At 44.4% G+C, this 21,366-nt stretch overlaps 1 protein-coding gene across 4 annotated transcripts in view; it reads left to right on the top strand.

Annotated features, from left to right (window-relative positions):
- The window catches only part of REEP1 (receptor accessory protein 1), a 146,069-nt gene that overhangs the window by 95,139 nt on the left and 29,564 nt on the right, over positions 1–21,366 (top strand). For 2 of the 4 annotated variants that reach the window (XM_069101061.1, XM_069101062.1), the window contains exon 6: positions 7,826–7,876. The exons of the other annotated variants lie outside the window; for them this stretch is intronic. In XM_069101061.1, the coding sequence (XP_068957162.1) occupies positions 7,826–7,876 (51 nt within the window). The remainder of the gene's footprint in view (positions 1–7,825; positions 7,877–21,366) is intronic. 4 annotated transcript variants of the gene reach the window in all.

Genomic DNA, 21,366 nt, shown 5'->3' on the forward strand with positions numbered 1-21,366 from the left:
TGAAATGAACATTCTATTCTAATGTGAAATGAAATGAACATGTGGAAATGAAACGAACATTCTAGTCCAATGTTACCATAGCAACCCATGCTCTAACCACAGGGTTTAAGTACAAACTGCTTTTGGTTACAGTCTAATTTCCAAAATAGTTTGAAGTTGCAAAAATTATAGTTTATACCCAAATGTAACTTTCTGTAGCTTATGTAAGCAGATTTAAGCAGGATTTTAAAGAGCTAGAAAGTGGTTTCATCCTTTTATCAGTTCACAGTTTGGCTGTTTGCACCATGCTTCCTGTGTCAGTCTTCTCACAGTGGACGTGGAATATGGAAATTAATGGAAAGTCCCTTTTCCCAAACCCATTTTGCAGATGGCTAAATAAATACATAAAACCTACTATGAGTATAGAATCAGGACCAAGAACTTACAGCTGAGTTTCTAGTTGTCTCTCCTCTTGGTCTTCATTTAACTCATGGAGACCACATCTGGCCCTATGGCAGAGAGTGCCCTCTGGTGGCTCTAGAAGACCAGTTAAATGCAGGCTGGACCACAACCAGCTGGCCTCAAAGAAGGGTAGAGGTGGATAAGATGTGAGGAAACAGTCCCAATCACTTGTTTTGGAAAATCTAAGTGGTAAAGCTAACTAGTTATTCTTTCAGGCAATTGACTGATGACCTAAAAACAAGGATGGAATGTGGGGAGATGTTTACACCCTGAGGCAACGTAGAATGGTAGGAAAAAAATGCTGGATTTGGAATCAGAGGACCTGGGTTCAAATCCCAGCTCTCTTAATTAATTAATCCCTGTGTGATATCAGGTGTATTACTTAATGTCTCCCCAGGGGTTTCTTCTTCATCTGTAAAAGTAAGGAGCTAGACTAGATGGCCTCTGAAGGTCCTTCCAGCTGTAGATCTGGGAACTTCTTATTCCTTGGCAAATTCCCAGAGTAAGTCTATTTTCAGTTCAGTTCAGTTAAGGCAAATGGCATGCTTTAAAAGGAAGGAAGGGAGGGATGAAGGAAAGGAAAGGAAGGATTTAATTAAGTACTGTTACCAGGCTGTATGCTAAGGGCTGAGGATACAAATACAAGAGAAAAAAAAGAAAGATAGTGATAGTCTCTGACCTCAAGGAGCTTACCTTCTACTGGGGAAAATGTCCATAGAAATAGGTATATTTAAGAGTAGATGGAAGATAATCTCAGAGGGGAAGGCACTAAGCAGCTGGGGAACCTGGGAAGGCTGGAGAAAGTGACATTTGAGTAATCTTAAAGCGTAAAAAGTTATCACTAGCATAGTTCTTGTATACTGCATAGAAATGAGTGAATAAATGGAAAAAAATATGACCAAGCACTTACTATGTACTGTTCTCTAGGTGGCAATCTGGAGTCAGGGAAACTCATCTTCCTGAGTTCAAATCTGGCTTCAGACACTTCCTAGCTGGGTGACCTTGGGCGAGTCACTTAACCCTGTTTGCCTTAGTTTTCTCATCTATAAAATGCTCTGGAGACAGAAATGGCAAACCACTGTGGTATCTCTGCCAGGACAACCTCAGTGGAAGAAGGGGGATTCTGATATGTCAGAACAACAGTTGAGCAACAATTATAAAATATACTGTGCTAAATGCTCGGGGTGCAAATAAAAAAGCATGGTAGTCCCTGGTGGCCTGAGTTGTTTGCTCTCTGAATCATGTTGCCTCTGTCCATGGGCGACATTCACAGAGCCCCTGTGTGGCCATTTGGCAGAAAAAGCCCCCTGAGAATGACTGCCCTACTTCCACATCATGGCTCTGGGAAGACTATTTTAAGGAGAGGGATGGACCTTCCTCCACTTTATTTTAATCCTATATATAGTGCTGTAAGGTTTGCAAAGCCCTGTGTTTTCTCATTTAACCCTGTATGGTTGATGCTGCTATTACTCCCCATTTACAGGTTAAAAACAGACTCTAGAGGTGGATTTATCTTGCCCAGAGTCACACAGCTGGTAAGCATGAACCTGGGCCAAGTCAGAGTCCCAGAGGGCTTCCAGGAACTCACCCAGGGTCTTACATTAGAAGTGTCATCAGGCTTGCTAACTCCAAAACCAGGACTCTGCCCACTATGCCTCCCTGCCTTCCCTTATAACCCTACAATTCAATGAATGTTACAGTAGTCCAACACTGTGTCCCCCAGGCGCACTTCCTAGCTGCCTAAGGGAAGAAGAAAGGAGTTGGGTAAACAATGATCTTAGACTTAAGTTGTAAACAAGCCCCCACTCTTGATAATTGCTAAGCCAGTCCCTTCAATAGATTCCTCCAGTGGCTTCTTCCACTCTCTTGAGTGATCAGGAAATCTCTCCCTTGCTAGAACCAGATACAAGTTGTGATCTCAAGAGGTTTATGGACCAAGAATACACATGGGCATAGCGAAGGTTGAGGGAGATACTTAGGGGAGCTGGGGACATCCTTGCTCTGAGATCAAGGTCCAAGAGGACAGCAGGCTCTCCTACAGGATAAGTCACTAGGCTAGCCCAGGTGGCAATTCTCTAGGGTATGGAACAGGTTCCCACTCCTGGTCTGGAATATTTGATTAAATGTGAAAGTTGAGGGTTATCAAGGTCATTGGAAGAGCAGCCCATTGTCAGAGAAGACAGTGAGTGATAAAAACCAAACCCACCTTACAGGATAGATATTCAGGCCTTGGGGTCAGGGCCCTACCCTCTGCCATTCAGGGGGAAAGTCACCAAGCTCCTAGACCTTCAGCCAGGGTAGGTGCAGAACTCAAAGAATAATGTGACCTGATATGGGGTCCCTCGTGCCCACATTTCAGCACTGAGTTGCCTTTTTCCTTGAGACCAAACAGTTGTTTCCTTAACTGGACCCCATGTGCTAGACTTGGAGTCTAGAGACCTGTGTTAGAGTCTCGATTCTTACCCCTTCTAGCTGGATGACCTTGGGGAAGTCACAAAACTTCTGACACTCAGTTTCCTTCTCTGGTAAAACAGAGACAATAATATTTGAACCACAGCCTTTCTGGGATTTCTCAGGCAGCTGGTCTGTGAATCATCCAGCTGCCCGAGACATAGTCGATGTCTACAAATAGGAATTGTTACGATCCTCATTATCCATTTCTGTTGCTTATAACTGGCCCAGACACTTCCTAATGCCATTTCAGCAACATCGCACATGCAGAAATGACCGGAGCTGGCCGAGTTTCCTTCTGGAAATCTGAAATGGTGGAATCTGATGTTCCCTTCCCTCCAGTGTGGAGCTGGGCTGCTGCTTTCCGGACTCATTGCTATCCTCAGTGAGATCCTGTTTTCCCCTCAGCCCCATACCCTGACATCATCCTCAGTAACCATAACGTTCACACTGGTGACTTTGCCGACCGACCTCACCGTCCCTTCCTTGTCTCCGTTGCCTGCTCTGAAGTCCCTCCCTACTTAATTCAGCTTAATAAGTATTTATTAAGGACTTACCACTGTCTCTCACCCTGCCTATATCCAAGCTATTATGAAGATCTGCTGACATCTCCTAAATACTAACTCATCTGTCCTTCAACACTGCTACCACACCCCCCACAGGCCCCTATCACCTCACTCTTGGACTATTGTAATAACCTGCTTTCGGGAGAGGGGGATTTAGGGGAAGGGGGTGGTCTGCCTCAAGTCTCTCCCCACTCCAATCCATCCTCCATTTAGCCACTAAAATGATTTTCCAAAAGCTCAAGTCCCGTCATGTTACCCCCTTACTCAGTAAACTCCAGTGGCTTCTATTGCCTCCAGGAGCAAATACAGAATTCTCTGGCATGCAAAGCCCTTCACAGCCTGCCCCTCCTACCTTTCTAGTCTCCTTATGCCTTACTCCCCCACACATATTCTTGGATCCAGGGACACACTGACCTCCCGGCTAACAAGACCCTCCAACTCCAGGCTGTGGGCATGTTCTCTGGCTGTTCCCCATGCCTGAAATGCTTTTCCTTCTCCCCTCCCTGGTGTCTTTTAAGTGTCTACTAAAATCCCATCTTCTATAGGAAACCTTCCTAATTCCTCTTAATTCCAGAGTTTTCCTTTAATTCTTTCCTATTTATCTTGTATATAGTTTGTATGGTATGTGTGTGTACATATATACATACATATCTGTATGTGTATATGATGCAGTTTGAGGGGAGGATCCAAGCACCCCATCATATGCATGTGTGGTTATATGTATGTTTGCTTGTTAGATTGGAAGCTTCCTGAGGGCAAAGTTTCTCTTTTGCCCTTTTTTGTATCTCCAATGCTTAGTACAGTACCTGCCACACAGTAGGCACTTAAATTAATGTTTATTAATTGATTTTTCAATTGCTAGGCATTTGGCAAGGTGCTAAATACTAAGCCAAAATTGAAATGATCCCAGACCTGAGGGATGTGTTTTGGGTGGGGGTGGGGAATGATAATAAAATCACAGATAAGTAAAGACAATATATGTGTAAAGCAATTGGGGGGGGGGGGGAGGGATTTGGAGTGGAAAGAGAGAGCTAACCAATCTAGAGATCAAGAAAAGCAGCACCAACAAAGCTCATCCCAGGCCATTGCTCTCCCTTCTCAAATGTGATGCTTCTTTCTGACCACAATCTCTTTCCTCTCTGCCCTTTCCATTGATTTCCCCATGACTAGATCAATCAGTTAAACAACAAGCATTTTTTCAGCATTGACTGTCCCAGCCACAGTGTTAAAGCAAGAATGATGGGAGCTTGTACTCTCCTAAAGTCTCCTGAGTAAGCCATTCTGTTCTCCTTGAAGCTGGATTGAATTCTCTGACCAGCCACACTCTATGTATGACATTGCTCCCCAGGGGCTCCTAGGAATTCTTGGGCCTCTTGAATTTTACCCACTGTGCCATTTTGAAGCCAAAGCCTCACCAGTGTGGCAGAGTCTGAAGACCCGAGAGGGTAGACCTTGGAGAACCATGGGTAGACATTACCAAGAGGCAAATTGAGAGTTGGTAGTACAAGAAAATTCCCAACAATTAGATGGTCTGCCTAGGGGCAGGGGATAAATAGTAAGACACCCCTCACTGAAAATCTTAAGGCAGAGGTTAAACATTCTCTTGTTGGGAATATTATAGAAAGGATTCCTGCTTAGATGTGGGCTGGCCTTGATGGCTCCTGAGGCTCCTTTTAAAACTGAGTTGCTGTGACCCTGTCAGGAGTGATGGGCCTGAGCTCTGGCAGTGTCTAAAAATCACTCAAATCCAAATATTCTCATCTTCTTCTTTCTTCAAAGCCTCTAGTCACTCCCCATTCAGCCACACTCTGTAGCTTGACATCCAAGGTCCTTCACAATCTGGCCCCGATCTTTCCAATGTTCTCACCCACTATGCTTACATTCCCTCTTTCTGCAGAAAGCCATGAAGATACAGTAGAATGAGGGTCCTGTTCCTGGTCACAGCTGGCACTTGATAAATGTTTATTGATCATCTGTCCATTGAATTTGGAGGCAGAGCCTAGCCCTGGAGGTGTGACCTTGGACAAGTCACTCCCTCGACCTCCACAGCCTGAACTGTAGAACACAAAGTTAGACTACATGGCTTCCAAGATCCCTTCCAGCTCAAATTCTCTGATTCTTTGATCATGGATCTCTCAGTGACTCAGGCTTCCAACCTTGGAGACCTCTTTAGCTCATTTCTCTTCCTTACTGCCTATCCATACAATGGCTCTCTTTTAAAGTGCCCATTTTAATTTGTCTCCCTCCATCCCTTCTTTCAAATACTCACTTTATGACTGGAGTACGGGAGCAGCTAGGTGGTGCAGTGAATAGAGTGTTGGCCCTGGAGTCAGGAGGACCTGAGTTCAAGTTTGACCTCAGACACTTGACACTAACTGTGTGACCTTGGGCAAGTCCCTTAACCCCAAATGCCTTGCCTTCACCCCTCAAAAAAAAAACAAAGAAAAGAAAGAAGACTGGATTAAGACATGTTCTTTGATTTCAGAGAAGTAACAAGGTCCCCTGCCCATACCACATTCCCTGGGTTTGTCACTGGTACCTAAAATGCCTTTAATGGGCGAATAGAGTTGTTCACATGACCACTAGAGATAGCTAAAAAGGCAGATATATCCATGGAAAGAGAAACGGATAGGATGAAATGCAAATTCAGATGTAAATGACTGCTGTCCAGTCCTTTCCTGAGAACAGATTTGAGGAGTAATGGAAGGGGGTGGAACACAGTGACACAGGGTCATAGAAAAAGGGAAAGAATCAGCACCAAGATGGGAAGAGGACAGAGAAAGCAGAAAGCTGAAAAAAGGAGAAACTTATTCCTGTATCTCTATCTCTAGCACCTAGCTGAATGACTAGCATATAGTAAGTATGTAGTAAAGTCTTGTTGAAAAGAAACTTCCCTGGATTAAACTTTGCAGAGCCAAGTGATCCCAGCTACTGGGGAGGCTGTGGCTGAAGGATCTCTTGAGCTCAGGAGTTCTGAGCTGTAGCAGGCTCAAGCCAATTAGGTGTCTGTACTATGTCTGGCTCTCTGGGTTGGGAGGGATGGGGGCTGCCAAGATGCCTAAGGAAGGTCAAGCTGGCCCAGGCCAGAAAAGGAGCAGGTCAGAGGTTCTAGGACAGTCAGTGGTAGGTTCTGTTGGTGAGTAGCCACTGCCTTTCCAGCCTGGAAGAGATAGGGAGAGCCCAGCCTTAAATGGTTCAGGTCTTTATTTCCTTATGCCTAGACTGCTACAACAGCCTTTTAACTGTCTTCTCTTCCTCCAAGACCCAGCAATTCCAATCCACCCTGTTTACCAATATCTGCCCAAAGCCCAATTTTGATCATATCACTCCCCTGCTCCAAAGTTTTCAATGACTCCCCATTACCCATAGGCTAAAGTTCAAACTGCTTAGCCTGACCTTCAGGGCCCCTCACGATAAGGCCCCAAAATCCCAATGCTGTTACCTGCTTCTCCCCTAAACAAACTCTTTCCCAGTCATCTAGAACATGTTTTATCTTTTTCTTCTTCTTTTTTGTTTTCTGCTCATACCATGCCACCTTCCCCAAAGTACCTTTCTCTATGCAAATCCTAGTGAACACCTATGCCATCTTCTCCAAGAAATCTTTCCTTTTTTTTTTTTAATTTTTTTTTTAAGCAATCAGGGTTAAGCAACTTGCTCAAGGTTACACGGCCAGTGATTTCTGGGTGTGGTGCTGAGTGTCTGAGCCCGGGCTTCGATCTCCAGGTCTTCTCAACACTGGAGCCGGTGCTCTTACTCACTGAGCCACCTGGCTGCCCCTAAGCAATTGGGGTTAAGTAACTTGCTCAAGGTTACATGGCCAGGTGTTTCTGGGTGGGTGCTAAGTGTCTGAGCCCGGGATTCGATCTCCAGGTCTTCTCAACACTGGAGCCGGTGCTCTTACTTGCTGTGCTACCTGGCCGCCCCCTCCAAGAAATCTTTCTAGCCAGTCTAGACCATGATAACCTTTCTTTCTTTCTACCTTTATTACACTAATTAGTTATAGAATCATTGCATCAGAAGATGCCACATCTTTATTTTACAAATAAGGAAACTGAGACCCACTTTAAGTGATATGTTCAAGGTCACCATGGACAGTAAGTGAAAGACCTAGGATTCAAACCTGGTCCTCCTGACTCCAAAGCCAGTGTTCTTCCCCCTGCCTCGTTTTGTTATGTCACATTTCATGACTGTATGAGGCCTGTATCCCCTTCTAATATAAGCTTCTTAAGGGAAGGGCCTTTTTATTTATCTCCCACAGGGCTGTGTGCTCATAAATACTCAAATGTTTGTCATGAGGTCAGCATGGCTCCTTCTAGCCCCATTTTGTGGGAACAATGCCAATGATTGTTTCTTTTCCCCTCTGTCAGGTTGCTCGACTGTTTGATTTTGTCTCATATTTGGACCCCAGAGAAGGGCAGGTAACCTAACGAAGAAGTGTGACTAACCCCAGACTGACTCAGCCTAGCCAGTGGCCTCTGTCCTTGAGCACATGGCTTCAGTCGGGACAAGGCATCTCTCTTGTCCTGATGCCCATGTGAGTGTGTGTGTGTCTTAACAGAATTTGGGGAACAGAAAACTGGACACCTTTCTGGTCATCTCTCTAAAGCCCTCCACCTACTGGTTTGGTAGCATCTAACACCTGATTAACTCTTAAGGGTTTGATGCCTGATGAATGAACTAAGTTTGGCCCTTGGCTCTGTCCTTGGAAAAACTCTCAGTCTTCTTCCCTTTGCCTTTGGAAACCTCATTTCTTTTATAATCTAGGCCTTGGCCTCTCTCCAGCATGGATTTGGAGCATGCTGGGTACCAGCATAGAGCATGGTCTAGAGTCAGGTGAATGATCAAGAAATTCGAGAAGGAAACACTAACCTCTTTTTACAATCTGCCTTGGGAAATGGGGCGATGCTGGGGGTTTAGTTTTTAATAACTCTTCTTGCTAAGATCCTTTGCCATTATTTTCATCAATGAGTTGCATCGGTCACCATTCCTGGTTCTGAGTCACAGCCACAGACTAAATTTAGAGAGAATCCTCAGATTACAGATTTAGACCCAGAAGGAACTTTATGGACCACTGACTCTATACCTTTCAATTAACAAGTGGGGAAACTGAGGCTGAGAGAGCTAGGAAGTGTCAGAGGCAGTGCTGTGTCTGTCACATTGTCCTGCTTCTCCATTCCTAGAAATCATGGAATTTTAGTGCTGATAAAGGACTATTGGGCAGCTAGGTGTCTCCATAGTGCATAGAGCCCTGGGCCTGGAATCAGGAAGACTCTTCTTCCTGAGTTCAAATCTGGCCTAAGACACTTACTAGCTGTGTTACTCTAAGCAAGCCACTTCACCCTGTTTTCCTGAACTGGAGAGGGAAATGGCAAACCACTCCAGTATCTCTGCCAAGAAAACCCCAAATGGGGTCACAGCTGGGATGGACATGACTGAAACAACTGAGCAATAACAAAGGGACGGTGAGGGTTCACTGACCAGGGGTGGAGGGTAGTAAAAAGAATGGACTTGGAGCCAGAACTGGGATGAAAATTCTGCCTCTACCACTTGCTAGCCGTGCAACCTTGGGCAAGTCACTGAACATCTGTCTGCTGTTCCAGAAAAGGGAAATGGTGATGTGGGCAGTGGCTATGTCTGTATAAGTACTCAATGAGTGATGGCATTAATTAAGCACTAACAGTATGCCAAGCACTGTGCTAAGTGCTAGGGATACAGGTACAAAGGTGAATACAATCCCTGCCTTCAAGGGGCTTACATTCTACCAGTTCAGGAAGGCTCTTGATTGCAGAACAGTGTGCAGAAGGGTCAGTCAGAATGATGAAGACACTTGAGGCCTCATCATAGGAGGATCTGTTGGAGGAAGGGGGGACATTGAGCCTCGAGAAGACATGGTGAGGACATGAGAGTTGTCTTTGGGTATCCAAGGGACTGTCATGTAGGAGAAGGATTGGCTTTGGTCTGCTCCGTCCCTGGGGAGGTTGCAAAAAGAAAAATGGTACTCCCTCCCAGAGCTGCTGGGAAGAGAAAGTGAGATGTTTGTAAAGAGCTTTGCCAGCCTTAAAGCAATTTATAAATGCTAGCTGTTGCTATTATTACTATTATTGTTGTTGTTGTGAGATGATATGTATACATACATGTATTTATATACATATATATTTATTTATAGCACTTTGTAAGCCTTGACATGCTATGTAATATGTGAGCTTTTAGTAGCTTCCTAGTTGTGTGACCCTGGGTAAGTCACTCAATTTTTCTTGGTTTCAATTTTATCATCTATAAAATGAGATAAATAATACTAACACCTACTCATTTCACAAGAGTTGTTGTGAAGATTGAATGAGAAAGCGTATATAAAGTTTTTGCAAGCCTTAAAGTGTTAGAGGAATATGACAATTATTATGCCATGCTTTGGTGTCCTCCTAAATAAGGCCAGAGCTTTCCAAACCCAGTGTAACTTCTCTATGATCATTCAAGCTCATTATTAGGTGCACGACTGTTATTGAGGGCTGTAATCCAGTGATGTCTTCATTGACTATTAAAGTATGAAAGAAGATTTATTCCTACTACAAATTTCTCCAAACTATTCTCTTTGGTGAGTTTTTGTGTCTGTTTTGTATAGATTTCTGCCTCCCTCTCAATGGCAGATGGTCAGATGCCACTTCTTGTTGCTGGAAGTCTTCTTTCCTCTACTAGTTTCCGTTCAACTGGACAAACAATTCAGGATACAAAAAATTAAAAATGACCTTCAAGGAGGCTGAAATCTAGCAAGGTGAATAAGATATGTGCCCAAAGAACTATGTCATGGACCTCAGAAGGTCCATCTTTTCTGGTCCTCGATCCACATCACTCAGATGCCGTCTGCTACTATTTCTTCCTTTTACTCTTGTTTTGTATGAAGAGGTAGCCCTTTTCCTTGCCAGGGTGAACCTCTCTACTATCAGCCCAAGAGATCCCATTCCACCCCATCTTGAGCAGATTACCTCCTGTAGTATCCCTATACTCTCCGAGTCTTCAATCACTCACTGTCTACTGACTGCTTCCCTACTGCCTATAAACATGTTCATGTCTCCTCCATCCTCAGAAATCCCTCCTCTGATCCCTCCATCCCCACCATCTCTCTTCCTCTATCTCTTGTGCCTTTTGTGGCCAAACTCCTTGAGAGGACCATCTATTATGGGTGCCTCCACTTTCATTCTTTTCTTGGGTTATTACAGTCTGGCTTCTGACTTCATCTTTCAACCAGATCCATTCTCTCCGAAATCACTGCAATCTCTTAAACACCAAATCTGATGACCTTTCCTTGGTCCTCATGTTTCTTGACCTCTCTGCAGCCTTTGACACTGTTAATCACCTTCTCATAGGGAATCTCTTCTCTCCAGGTTTTAAGGACGCTGCTCTCTCCTGCTTCTCCTCCTGCCTCTCCTCTCTCTCCTTTATTGGATCTCCATTCATATCATGCCCATTAACATTGGCGGTACCCCTGGACTTTGGACTAGACCCTTTTCCCTTCTTCTATACTATTTCACTTGATGATCTGATCAGTTCCCACGATGTCTCAATTACCATTTCTATGCAGATGACTCTCAGATCTATTTGTCCAGCCCTAACCTCTCTCCTAAGCTCTCGTCTCACATTCCCAACTATGTTTTAGACATCTCATCCTGGATGACCAGCAGACATTGTAAACTCAACATTTCAGAAAAATAAACTCATTATCTTTCCCCCAAACCTCCTACCACCCATCTTCCCGATGACTGTGGAAAGCACCTTCGTCTTCCCAGTCCCCCAGTTCCCTCAGGTCCTGGAATTCTTCTTATCCCCTCCCCCCCCCAAAGATCAGTATTAAAGTCCTGCCATTTCTACCTTTATAACATCTCTCATATATGGCTTCTTCTCTCCTCTGACACTGCTAAGCCCCCTGGGGCAGGCCCTCATCACCTCATACCTCAACTATGGAAATATCTTGCTGGTGAATCTCCCTTCCTCAAGTCATAAAAATCCATCCCAGCTGTCAAATGGGTCTTCCTTGAAGGATGATCTGACCGTGTCCACCCCTCTCCCATTCAGTAACCGCCAATGGCTCCCTATTGCTTCCTATCCTTTGTTGGACAGTCAGTGCCCATTATAACTGGCCCCCTCCCCCCTTTCCAGGTTCCTTACAGCTTGCTCCCCTCCCCAAGCTCTGTGCATCCAGTGACCTCGTTCTCCCTCCATCTCCTGACTCCAGGCATTTTTCCTGACTGCCCCCATGCCTGGAATGCTCTCCCTCCTCATCACCCCTCCTGGCTTCCCAGGCTGCCTTCACCTCCCCATTAAAACCCCAGAAACCCTTCCCAGTCCTCCTTAACTCAGAGCCTCTCCTCTGACATCAGCCCCAGTTTACTCCTTACCTATCTTGTTCTTTATTTGTTGTCTTCCCCTCCCCCCCTTAGACTGTGAGCTCCCTGAGGACAGGGGCTGTCTTTTGCCTTTCTTTGTGAACACAGCTCTTATAGGAGTGCTTGGCACACAGTAGGAGCTTCATAAATGCTTGTTGACCGACTGACTGTTTAATTGGTGTGAGATAACCACCTCATCTATAATTTTATAGTTTTAGAGGCTCAGCAAAGTTAATTAACACTATTAACACAGCTAGTGAGTATCAAAGATGGGATTTGGACCCAGGCCTTCTTAACTCCAAGGAATCCTGTGCCAGCTGCCTCTTACAAATTGTTATGATAAATATGCAAGAGAGATCAGAGAACTCCTCTAATCCTCTGTGGACTAGAAAGACAGGTGAGCACTCTTATTCAAAATGTGTGTCAAGAAAAAGTAAATGTGCCTTGAATGAGAGAACTTTACTGTTTGGAAGCCTTTTTTCTCCTTCCTTCTTCTTGGTTGAGGTCTGAATAATTGAGGTTGAAGGATAAGTGGCCTCCAGCTCAATATGTGCCTTGAAATGTCAGGGGGACTTAGGTGGTGCAGTGGAAAGGAGTCAGGAAGACCTGAGTGTAAATCCAGCCTTAGAGACTTACTAGCTATATGACCCTGAGCAAGTCACTTAACCCTACATGCCTCAGTTTCCTTCTCTGTCAAATGGACTGGAGAAGGAAATGGCAAACCATTGCAGTATCTTTGCCAAGAAAACCCCAAATGGGGTCATGGAGAGTCAGACAGGACAGAAGAAGAACAAAATTTAAATGTTGTCTCCCCCATTAGAATGGGGGCACCTTGAGGGAGGGGATGCTTGTTTTTGCCTTTCTCTGTGTCCCCACTGCTTCACACTGTGCCAGGCACGTACTAAACGCTTAATAAATGACCATGATAACAGGTAACATTTATATAGTGCCTACTGTGAACTAGGCACTATGCTGAGTGTATCACAAGTATTATCTCATAGAATCCCTGACAACAGAGAGATGCTTTTATGATCCTCATTTTAAAAGTGCAGGAAACTGAGGCAGGCAGCACTAAGTGACTTGCCCAAGGTGACACATATAGTAAGTATTTGAAGCTAGATTTGCGCCCAGTTCTCACTGACTTCAGGCCCAGTGAGATCCACTGTGCTGCCTTGCTGCTTCAAAGAAGTTTGTACTCTCTCTTAATATCAGTGCCTTCCCTCTCACCCTGTATAGATCTTGTTGTATGTGGGAAGCGGCTAGGAGGAGGAAGAGAGTAAGCATTTCTAGATCACCTACTGTGTTCCAGGCATCGAGTTAAGTGTTTGGATTTGGGTTTTGTTTTTTACAAATATTATCTCATTTTATCCTCACAAGAACCCTGCAAAGCAGGTGCTATTATCCTCATTTGACAGTTGAGGAAACTGAGGAAAGCAGAGATTAAGTTGACCACGTGGCTAGTAAGTACGTGAGGCTGGATTTGAACTCAGGTCTTCCTGACTCCAGGCCAGCCCTCTATCCTCTAAGGCCTCCAGCTGCCTCTAAATTCATGTTGACTGGCTTCAGGCATACAGTAAAGCCCTCAGTTGGGCCATAGAGACAAATGATAAACATAATAAAATGTTAATTGTGCCACACAGACAAGACAATAGGATTTCAGAGAAGATCAATGTGTGCAGTAATTGTCTGTGTTCCTGGAGGGAGGGAGCCATGATTTAGAGCCTGATGGGTGGGACTGAAGAGGAGAGAAGACGGGATGGCTGCAATGAGCCTGGTGAATGAGTGTGACCAAAAGGAGGGTGGCCCAGCTGGGCTAGATGGTTCCTGTTTGAAAATTTCATAAAACAAGATTGATTAGATAGGAACCAAGTAGAGCAATCCGGACTCCAGTGACGAGGTAATAGGGAGCCCCAGCAGACTTTGGAGCAGGAGAGTGATTGGCTGAAAGTGATATTTCAGGAACATTGGTCTGATGAGTGTGTTTAGAATGGATGTGAGCACTGGGGGGAAGGTGAGAGGTGACTGCCAGGGAGTTATTGCAGTAACCCAAGTAGGAGGTGATGAGTGTTCCCACTGTGATGGTAACAGTGGGAATAAAAAGGAATGGGCAAACATGGGAAACATAACAGCTAATTCAATTAAACAAATATGTGAAAATTATGGGCACCTCAGAGGCTAGCAACTTGAAGGTCCATGAAAGTCCAGGAGACGGTAAGGCTGGAGGTGGGACTCAGAGATCAGCAAAACTTAGAAAGTCTTAAAAGAAGAAAACCAAAGATGGGAATCCCTTGGATCCCTCCCCAGGAGAATTCGATGCTGCTAACATCTTGCAAAGATCAGCAAAGCCCAAAACCCAGGTCAGGATCCCTGCACGGTCTCAGGTTGCTTTGTTGCTCAGACCTGCCAGAGGAAAAGAGGGAGGCTTGTGTCCAGAAGGAGCAGCTGATTCTTAATATCAGGAAAAAATCTAACCCCGTCAGAGCAGAGACCGGAGGACAGGTGGGTGTCCTTCCCTGCCTCTTGGGAAGGACACTGACTCCAAAGGCTTGTTTTCTGAGGAACTTAACTGCCCCTGCAGGCACAAGGAAAGAGAAACTAGAAGCCTTCTGGAAACCCAGGGAATGACCATGGATTCTCATCTGTAAAACGGAGAGGGGTTGGGTTTTAGCTAGCCTCTGTGGCTACTTCTAACTCTATGATCCCATGGTCTTAGGAGAACCCCAGAGAACTAGTGTTAGAAATGAGAGGAAGGAGAAATCATTTCTGACTGGGGAAAATACAGAAAGGCTTCATGGGGCAGGTGGTACCTGGGCAAGGTCTTAAAGGAAAAGAGTTTCCACAGGTAGAAATACAGAGGCATCTACATTTGGATGGCCATATGGAGACTATGGGAGAGGGCTCTCGTGAAGGTGTGGAGGTAGGAGAAGGGAATACAGAATTAGAAGCCTGGGGAGGATTTTGAGCAGGGAAGTTCCATCGACAAACAGACATCGGTATTTAAGGTTCCCTTTGGCCGACTGATACATAGTTATAGATATATGTGTTTAATTTATACATGAATATTATATGTGTATATAATTGTATATAAATACATATATGTACAATATACAACATACAATTATATATGTACATATATAATTGTATATACATATGTAATATGGATATATAATAGTATATTAATCTAACTTCAGATAGTTATTACATGTGTGACCTTGGGCAAGTCATGTAAGTGCTACCTGCCTCAGTTTCCTCAACTGTAAAATGGGGATCATATATATGTATAGTATATATTATAATATGTAATATTATATATATGTGTGTGTGTATATACATATATATATATATCCTTGTTGGTGCTGATTGTCTTTTTTCCAATGTTTAATTGCAGAATTAAATAGCATTATGTTTGGAATTACATTGTGACCCCTTCCAACTCAATTTTCTCTAAAATAGGAATTCCTGGTTATAACTCTGACAGTGGGGTTGAGAGATTGAGTGGTAATGAAATGAGTGTATGAATGAATGAATGAGAAAGCATCTCCTTCTTAAGTACTAAGAACTGTGCTCAAAAATGGGCAAGCCAAGCCAGTGCCTGGCCTCAGGGGACTTGTGTCCTCATAGGGACACAGAGTGGTAACAGAGGGGCAGCTCCAGGGATGACCCCAGAACACATTGGGAAGCAGATTGACACAACACACCAGAAGAGGCATTAGGAGAAGAGCATATTTTCCAGAAGTTTGACTAGGAAATTGAACAGTGGTCAGGAAGAAGCATCAAGATTGAGTGAAAGTCTTATTTTCAACTTAAAGGAGACTTATGAAAAGGAAAATGGGTTAGGGACTAAGCCTGTGGTTTCACTGGTGTAGGGGGCTCCAGGATGAGAAAAGCCCCTCCACTGATGCAGGTTGGCACCTCATCTGCCATGTATGGAGTTGCTGGGGTCACTGAGAGGTTAAGTTGCCCAAGGTCACACTGTCCATATGTGTCAGAGGGAGGATTTGAACCTGGGGACTTCCTGACCAGAGTGGCCTCTCTAGCTATTATGGCACATGTCTCCATTAAAAGAAAAATGTGTATACAAATGACCCAAAACCGTGGAAAGGGATATGGAAGGAAGGAGGGACAAATGAGGAGTTCTGTTTATATGTGAGTGGTTGTTTCTTAAAATGTAAATATTTATAAATGTTCATTTAATTGATCTTGTTACTGTTTAAAGTGAAGTTTGTGATTAATTACTTGTATTACAGAAAGGATGGGGGAAGACATGAACATATTTGAAAGCAAAGAGAAGGGAGCTGACAGCAGGAGAGACTGAAGGGAAAGGGATAGGTATGAGAGGCTGACAGTGGTGAGTAGGAGAGTCCAGTCTCTATGGGGGCAAGAAGAGATGGAATTGGGGGCTGTTTGTTTTCAAGAAGGTGAATGATGTGTCCTCCTCTGAACTGGCAGTTAGAAAGGCAGTTCTGCACTATTGAGGTAACGGTCAGAGCAGAGATCTTGGGGTTACAGACTTAGGGCTGGAAAGAACCCGAGAGGCTCTCGATTCTATCTCCCTTAGTTTACAGATGAGAAAACTGAGGCTGAGAGAAATTACATGTCTTGTCTAGGGTCACAGAGCTAGAATGAGATTTGAACTCAGCTCTTCCTGGGCTAGATGGCCCAGTGGATAGAGTGCTGGGGCTGGAGTTAGGAAGACCCAAGTTCATATCCTGCCTCAGATGCTTTGTAAATCTGTGATCCTGGGCAAGTCACTTAATCCTGATTGCCTCAGTTTCCTCATCTGTCAGATGAGCTGGAGAAGGAAATGGCAGACTGCTCCAGGATCTTTGCTAAGAAAACCCCAAATGGGGTCACCAAGAGTCAGACATGACTGAAACAAACAACTTCCTGACTCTAAGTCATCTACTATTCCGCCTAGCTGCAATTTCAGCCTCAAATTTTAATAAAGTAATAATAGCTAGCATTTATATAGTGTTTCAATGTTTGCTAAGTATATTATATACATCATCTCATTTGATTCTCACCCTATTTAATAGATGAGATAACTGAGGCTGTGGAAGCTCAAGCAGCTTAGCCAGGCTTAGACAGCTTCTAAGTGAGGCAGGATTCCAGCTTAGGTCTTCTTGTCTCCAAGTCCAGCACTGTCTTAATGAAATAGCATTTGTAGGGCACTTGGCACCATGCCTGGCACATAGTAGGGGCTTAATAAATACTTGTACCCCTTTCCTTTCCCTATGCAATGTGCCTCGTAGTAAAGGATGAAGTCCTCCTCTGAGTGAGCAGATAAGGAGGGACCTGGAAAGCCACTGGGACCATGAGATGCAGAGGTAGAGGCTTCGTTGGCCAAGAATGAGTTGGGTCCATTTTCCTCTAGCACCACCCAGTGGGATCTTCTGATAGAAGCAGAGGCTATAGTAGACTGGGCTCAGCCAGGGCAGTGGAGCTAAAGAGCCAGCGTCCAAAGGTTTCAGTGGTGGAAAGGATGAGAGTGGAGTAGACAAACCGAGATTTAGAGCAGGGAGGAAACCCTTTGGGAATTGGACATCTGGGGGAGGCGGGATGGGTTAAGTGGTCCGAGGGCTTGGGGAGGGCAAAGAATGGGTTCAGTGGATACAGTTGAGGAAATGAGAGAGGTGATGGCTTAAAGAAGAGGGCACAAAACTGGAAACCTCAGAAAGAGGTCATTGGATCCCAGATTTAGAACTTGGAAAAGACCTTAAAACCCCCTAATTTTACAAGTGAGGAAACTGAGGAACAGAGAAGACACTGCTCGTGGAGTGGGATTTGGACCCAGATCTCCTCACCTCCAAGTCCAATGTCCAGTCCCATATACCTCTGTGGGTAGCGGATGTGGGAGCAGACAGTGAAGTCAAAGAAAACCAAAGATACGTTGAATGATCTTTAATATAATTATAGAAGAGACCAAGAATTATGTCAGAGAATGGAGTACAGTGACAAATTAGGAAGTCAAGTGCTGAAGTCACCTAAGGAAAATGGAAATAGATCTGGGGAAGGGGGCGGGGTACTGTAGTAGTGGAGGGGTGATCAGAGAGAATGGCAGCTAAAATGTGACATAAGCAAATGTCCAGAAATGGTTCTCCCATGCTGAGGGGCAGTCTGGTATAGGGGAGAGAGTGCAGAACTTGGAGTCAAGAAGACCTGAGTTCAAATCTCACCCTGGACACTTACCAGCTAAATGGCACATATGTGTCAGTTCTAGGACATGCCTCTTTTCCTCAAACCCCTTCTTCCAAGGAGACTGGAGAGGTGAAAGCCAAACTGCAAGGTATAATAAGGTTTGTTTGTTTTTTATCCTGGTCACTTGTCCAGGTGGTTGGAGTCCTGAGGGGGAAAAAATCAACATATTATAGGGCATAGAGAATAACTGATGGTCATTATCCCCATCTCCTGCCTTATTTCAGCTGCATGAGACTGGGATCCATTTTTCTAAGTGTTAAACTTTTATTGTGTTAAAGATAGCACCCACCTCATCTAACCTTGTTTCTCATAAACACTTGTGGCTAACCCCCATGCCCACCCAACCTATGCCTCGTGTCCCAGCATCTGCACCATGGAGCATATGATAGCTCTGGGAGTAACCCAGGAGATGGTGACCTGAGGGGTGGAATTGATGCAAGAGTGGTTTGGGAAATCCAAAGAGTCACTTGTCCACTCTAACCCAGACCATCCCTGCCCCCTCTCTAGGAGGCATGCCGCATATCCTTTTTGTGGGTATTTTTTTTTAAGGGGAGAAAGGATCAATTCCAGAAACTGTGGACTGGCTTGATAGTGATACCCAGTAAAATTCCAGAACATATTTTCAAAGATGGTTTGTAAACATTTAGACAAGAAAACAAGTAAGATCCCTTATGGGTCCGTAAGTCAGGCTATGCTGATGTCCTTTTCTGGAAGAGTTACTAGACTGATAAATCAGAGAAATTCACTGGACATAGTATATTTCAGCAGGGTATTCAATCAAATGTCTTATGAAGTTCTTTGGACGAGCAGGAAAAATACAGTTGAGTGTATTTGTAATTGCTTGTTCCAGAATCCCCAAGGAATATCGATCGATTAATGAATCAATGTCAGACTAGAGGAAAGTCTCTTGATGCTCTAATCCTAGACTGTATCCTGTTAAACATTTTAAGCAACTGGAGGATAATAGATGGTGTACAAAACTGAGCGAGTGATTGAACATAAGACAGCAGAGCATTCTGAGGGAGGAAAAAGAGGGGCATGTGATAGTCAAACCCAACCATCACCCTCACTTTGACTACCACTCCCTTTCAAGCCTTGAAGGAGACAGACCAGGACTCTAAGCCCAGGAATCTTGGAGTAGCAGGGGGCCTCTCTATCCCACCCCACCACCCAGAGCACTGACCTTGATTTCAGTCCAGCCCCTGAAGAGGGGAGCAGCCCCTATGGAGAAGGAGGCATCCATCTCTGCCAATAGTCCCTGATGGTGCAGGCCATCAGGTAAAAGTTCATGGCACCAATGACTTGTGTGCTTATCTTTGAGAGTAGCATGGTGCAGCTGACCATGGTGTCGGGAAGAGACAGGTTCAAATCCCATCTCTGACATGTATCTGGGTAAATGTCTTCACTCCTTAGTGCTCAAGGCAATTCTCTGGGACCCCAAATTGCTGCCCTGCACAGGTTGAAGGAGAGCCTTCATAAGGAATTCTCTGTTCCCCTGAAGTCACTAATCTGGTCCAAAGAAAGACTCACCACTACAGTGGGTGCTCTTTGAAGGCAGGGAATGTGTTGGATTGGACACTACTCTCCCCTCACCTTAGCACTGTAGATGAATTCAGTCATAATGATGAGAGTCATGGACTTGGAATCAGGAAGTCTTGAATTCAGATCCTGCTTCAGTCACTTACTGTGTGAACCTGGGCAGGTCACTGAATCGCTCCCAGCCTCAGTCTATTCATCTGCAAAATGGGGAAGATGATAATAGCTCTTCCTTCACACAGTCATCATGAGGATCAGATTTGCATATATGTAAACTGCTTTTCAAACCTTAAAGTGCTATGTGAATGCTAATGGTTGTTATTGTCTTTTTCTTTTGGGGGGGGGGAAGGCAAGGCAATTGGGGTTAAATGACTTGCCCAAGGTCACACAGCTAGTAAGTATGTCAGGTGTGTGAGGTTGGATTTGAACTCAGGTCCTTCTGACTCCAGGGCCGGTGCTCTATTCACTGCACCACCTCGCTGCCCTTTTTAAAAAAATATTAAATCACTCGTGGATTGTTGGGAAGGGAGTTTTAAGAATCACCTGATTCCCCCAGGTTATCTTCTGAATTGGCCACGTCTTTTTGGTGTATCTGTGGTCTCACTGACATGACTCCTCCCTGCAGTGATGCAAATAGCGACCCCTCTACAGCTGCCCCTCCTTTGGGCCCTGGGTTCTGGTCTTACAATTAATCTCCCTCAGGAGATCTGAGAGGAATTTTCATTCCCTTGCTAGTGGGAGGATAAGAGTAAGGCCAGTAGGTGGTGCCATGGTGCATAGATTGCTGGGCCTGGAGTCCTGAAGACCTGAGTTCAAATCCAGTCTCACACACTTACTAGTTGTGTGATCCTGGGCAAGTCTCTTAAGCCTGCTTGCCTCAGTTTTCTCATCTGTAAAATGGGCTGGAGAAGGAAATGGCAAATATCCAGTATCTTTGCCAAGAATACCCCAAATAGGGTCATGTAGAGTCAGATATGACCAAACAACCACATAGTACCTTATCTAAGTTGGAATTCCTTTTTAGCTTTTATCTTGCTGATATATTGAGCTCTTGTTTTCATTGGTAAAGGCCCCTTTTCTTTCATCTTACCTGGTTTGACTAAGATGAACTAATTCTGCTCATTTCTCCATTTGATAGAGGGCTGACTTCAAAGGGGAAAGAACAAACATATATTAAGCACCTACTGTGTGCCAGGCATTCTGCCAAATGCTTTATGCATATTATCTCATTCGATCCAAGAAGATCTGGGTTCGAGTCCCATCTGTGACACATCTGGCTGTGTGACTCTAGGCAAGGCATTCAACCTCTCATTTTGTAGAGCAGTTTGCAACTATGCCCAAAGGGCTAGAAAATCGTTCTCACACCTAACAATGCCACTACTAGGTCCATATCCCAAAAAAGATAAAAAACAAAAAAGAAAAGGACCTATATGTACAAAAAAATATTGATAGCAGCTCTTCTGGTGGCGAAGAATTGGAAATTGAGGGGATGTCCATCAGTTGGGGAATGACTGAATGAGGTGTGGTATGGGATTATGACAGGATTCTGTCATGCTATAAGAAATGATGAGCAGGGTGTTCTCAGAAAAACCTGGAGAGATTTACTTGGACTGATGCAAAGTGAAATGTACAGTGTACAGAATAATAGCATTGCTGTAAGATGGTCAGCTGTGAATGACTTAGCTATTCTTGGCCATACAATGATCCAAGACAACTCTGCTGGGCTATGATGAAAAATGCTCTCCATCCCCAGAGGAGGAACTGATGGGGTCTGAATACAGATTGAAGCACACTTT

This window comes from Petaurus breviceps, unplaced genomic scaffold (assembly GCF_028583685.1).
Source record: "Petaurus breviceps papuanus isolate PSGF00001 unplaced genomic scaffold, PetGlider_PUasm1.0 446, whole genome shotgun sequence".
Classification (NCBI taxonomy): Eukaryota; Metazoa; Chordata; class Mammalia; order Diprotodontia; family Petauridae; genus Petaurus; species Petaurus breviceps.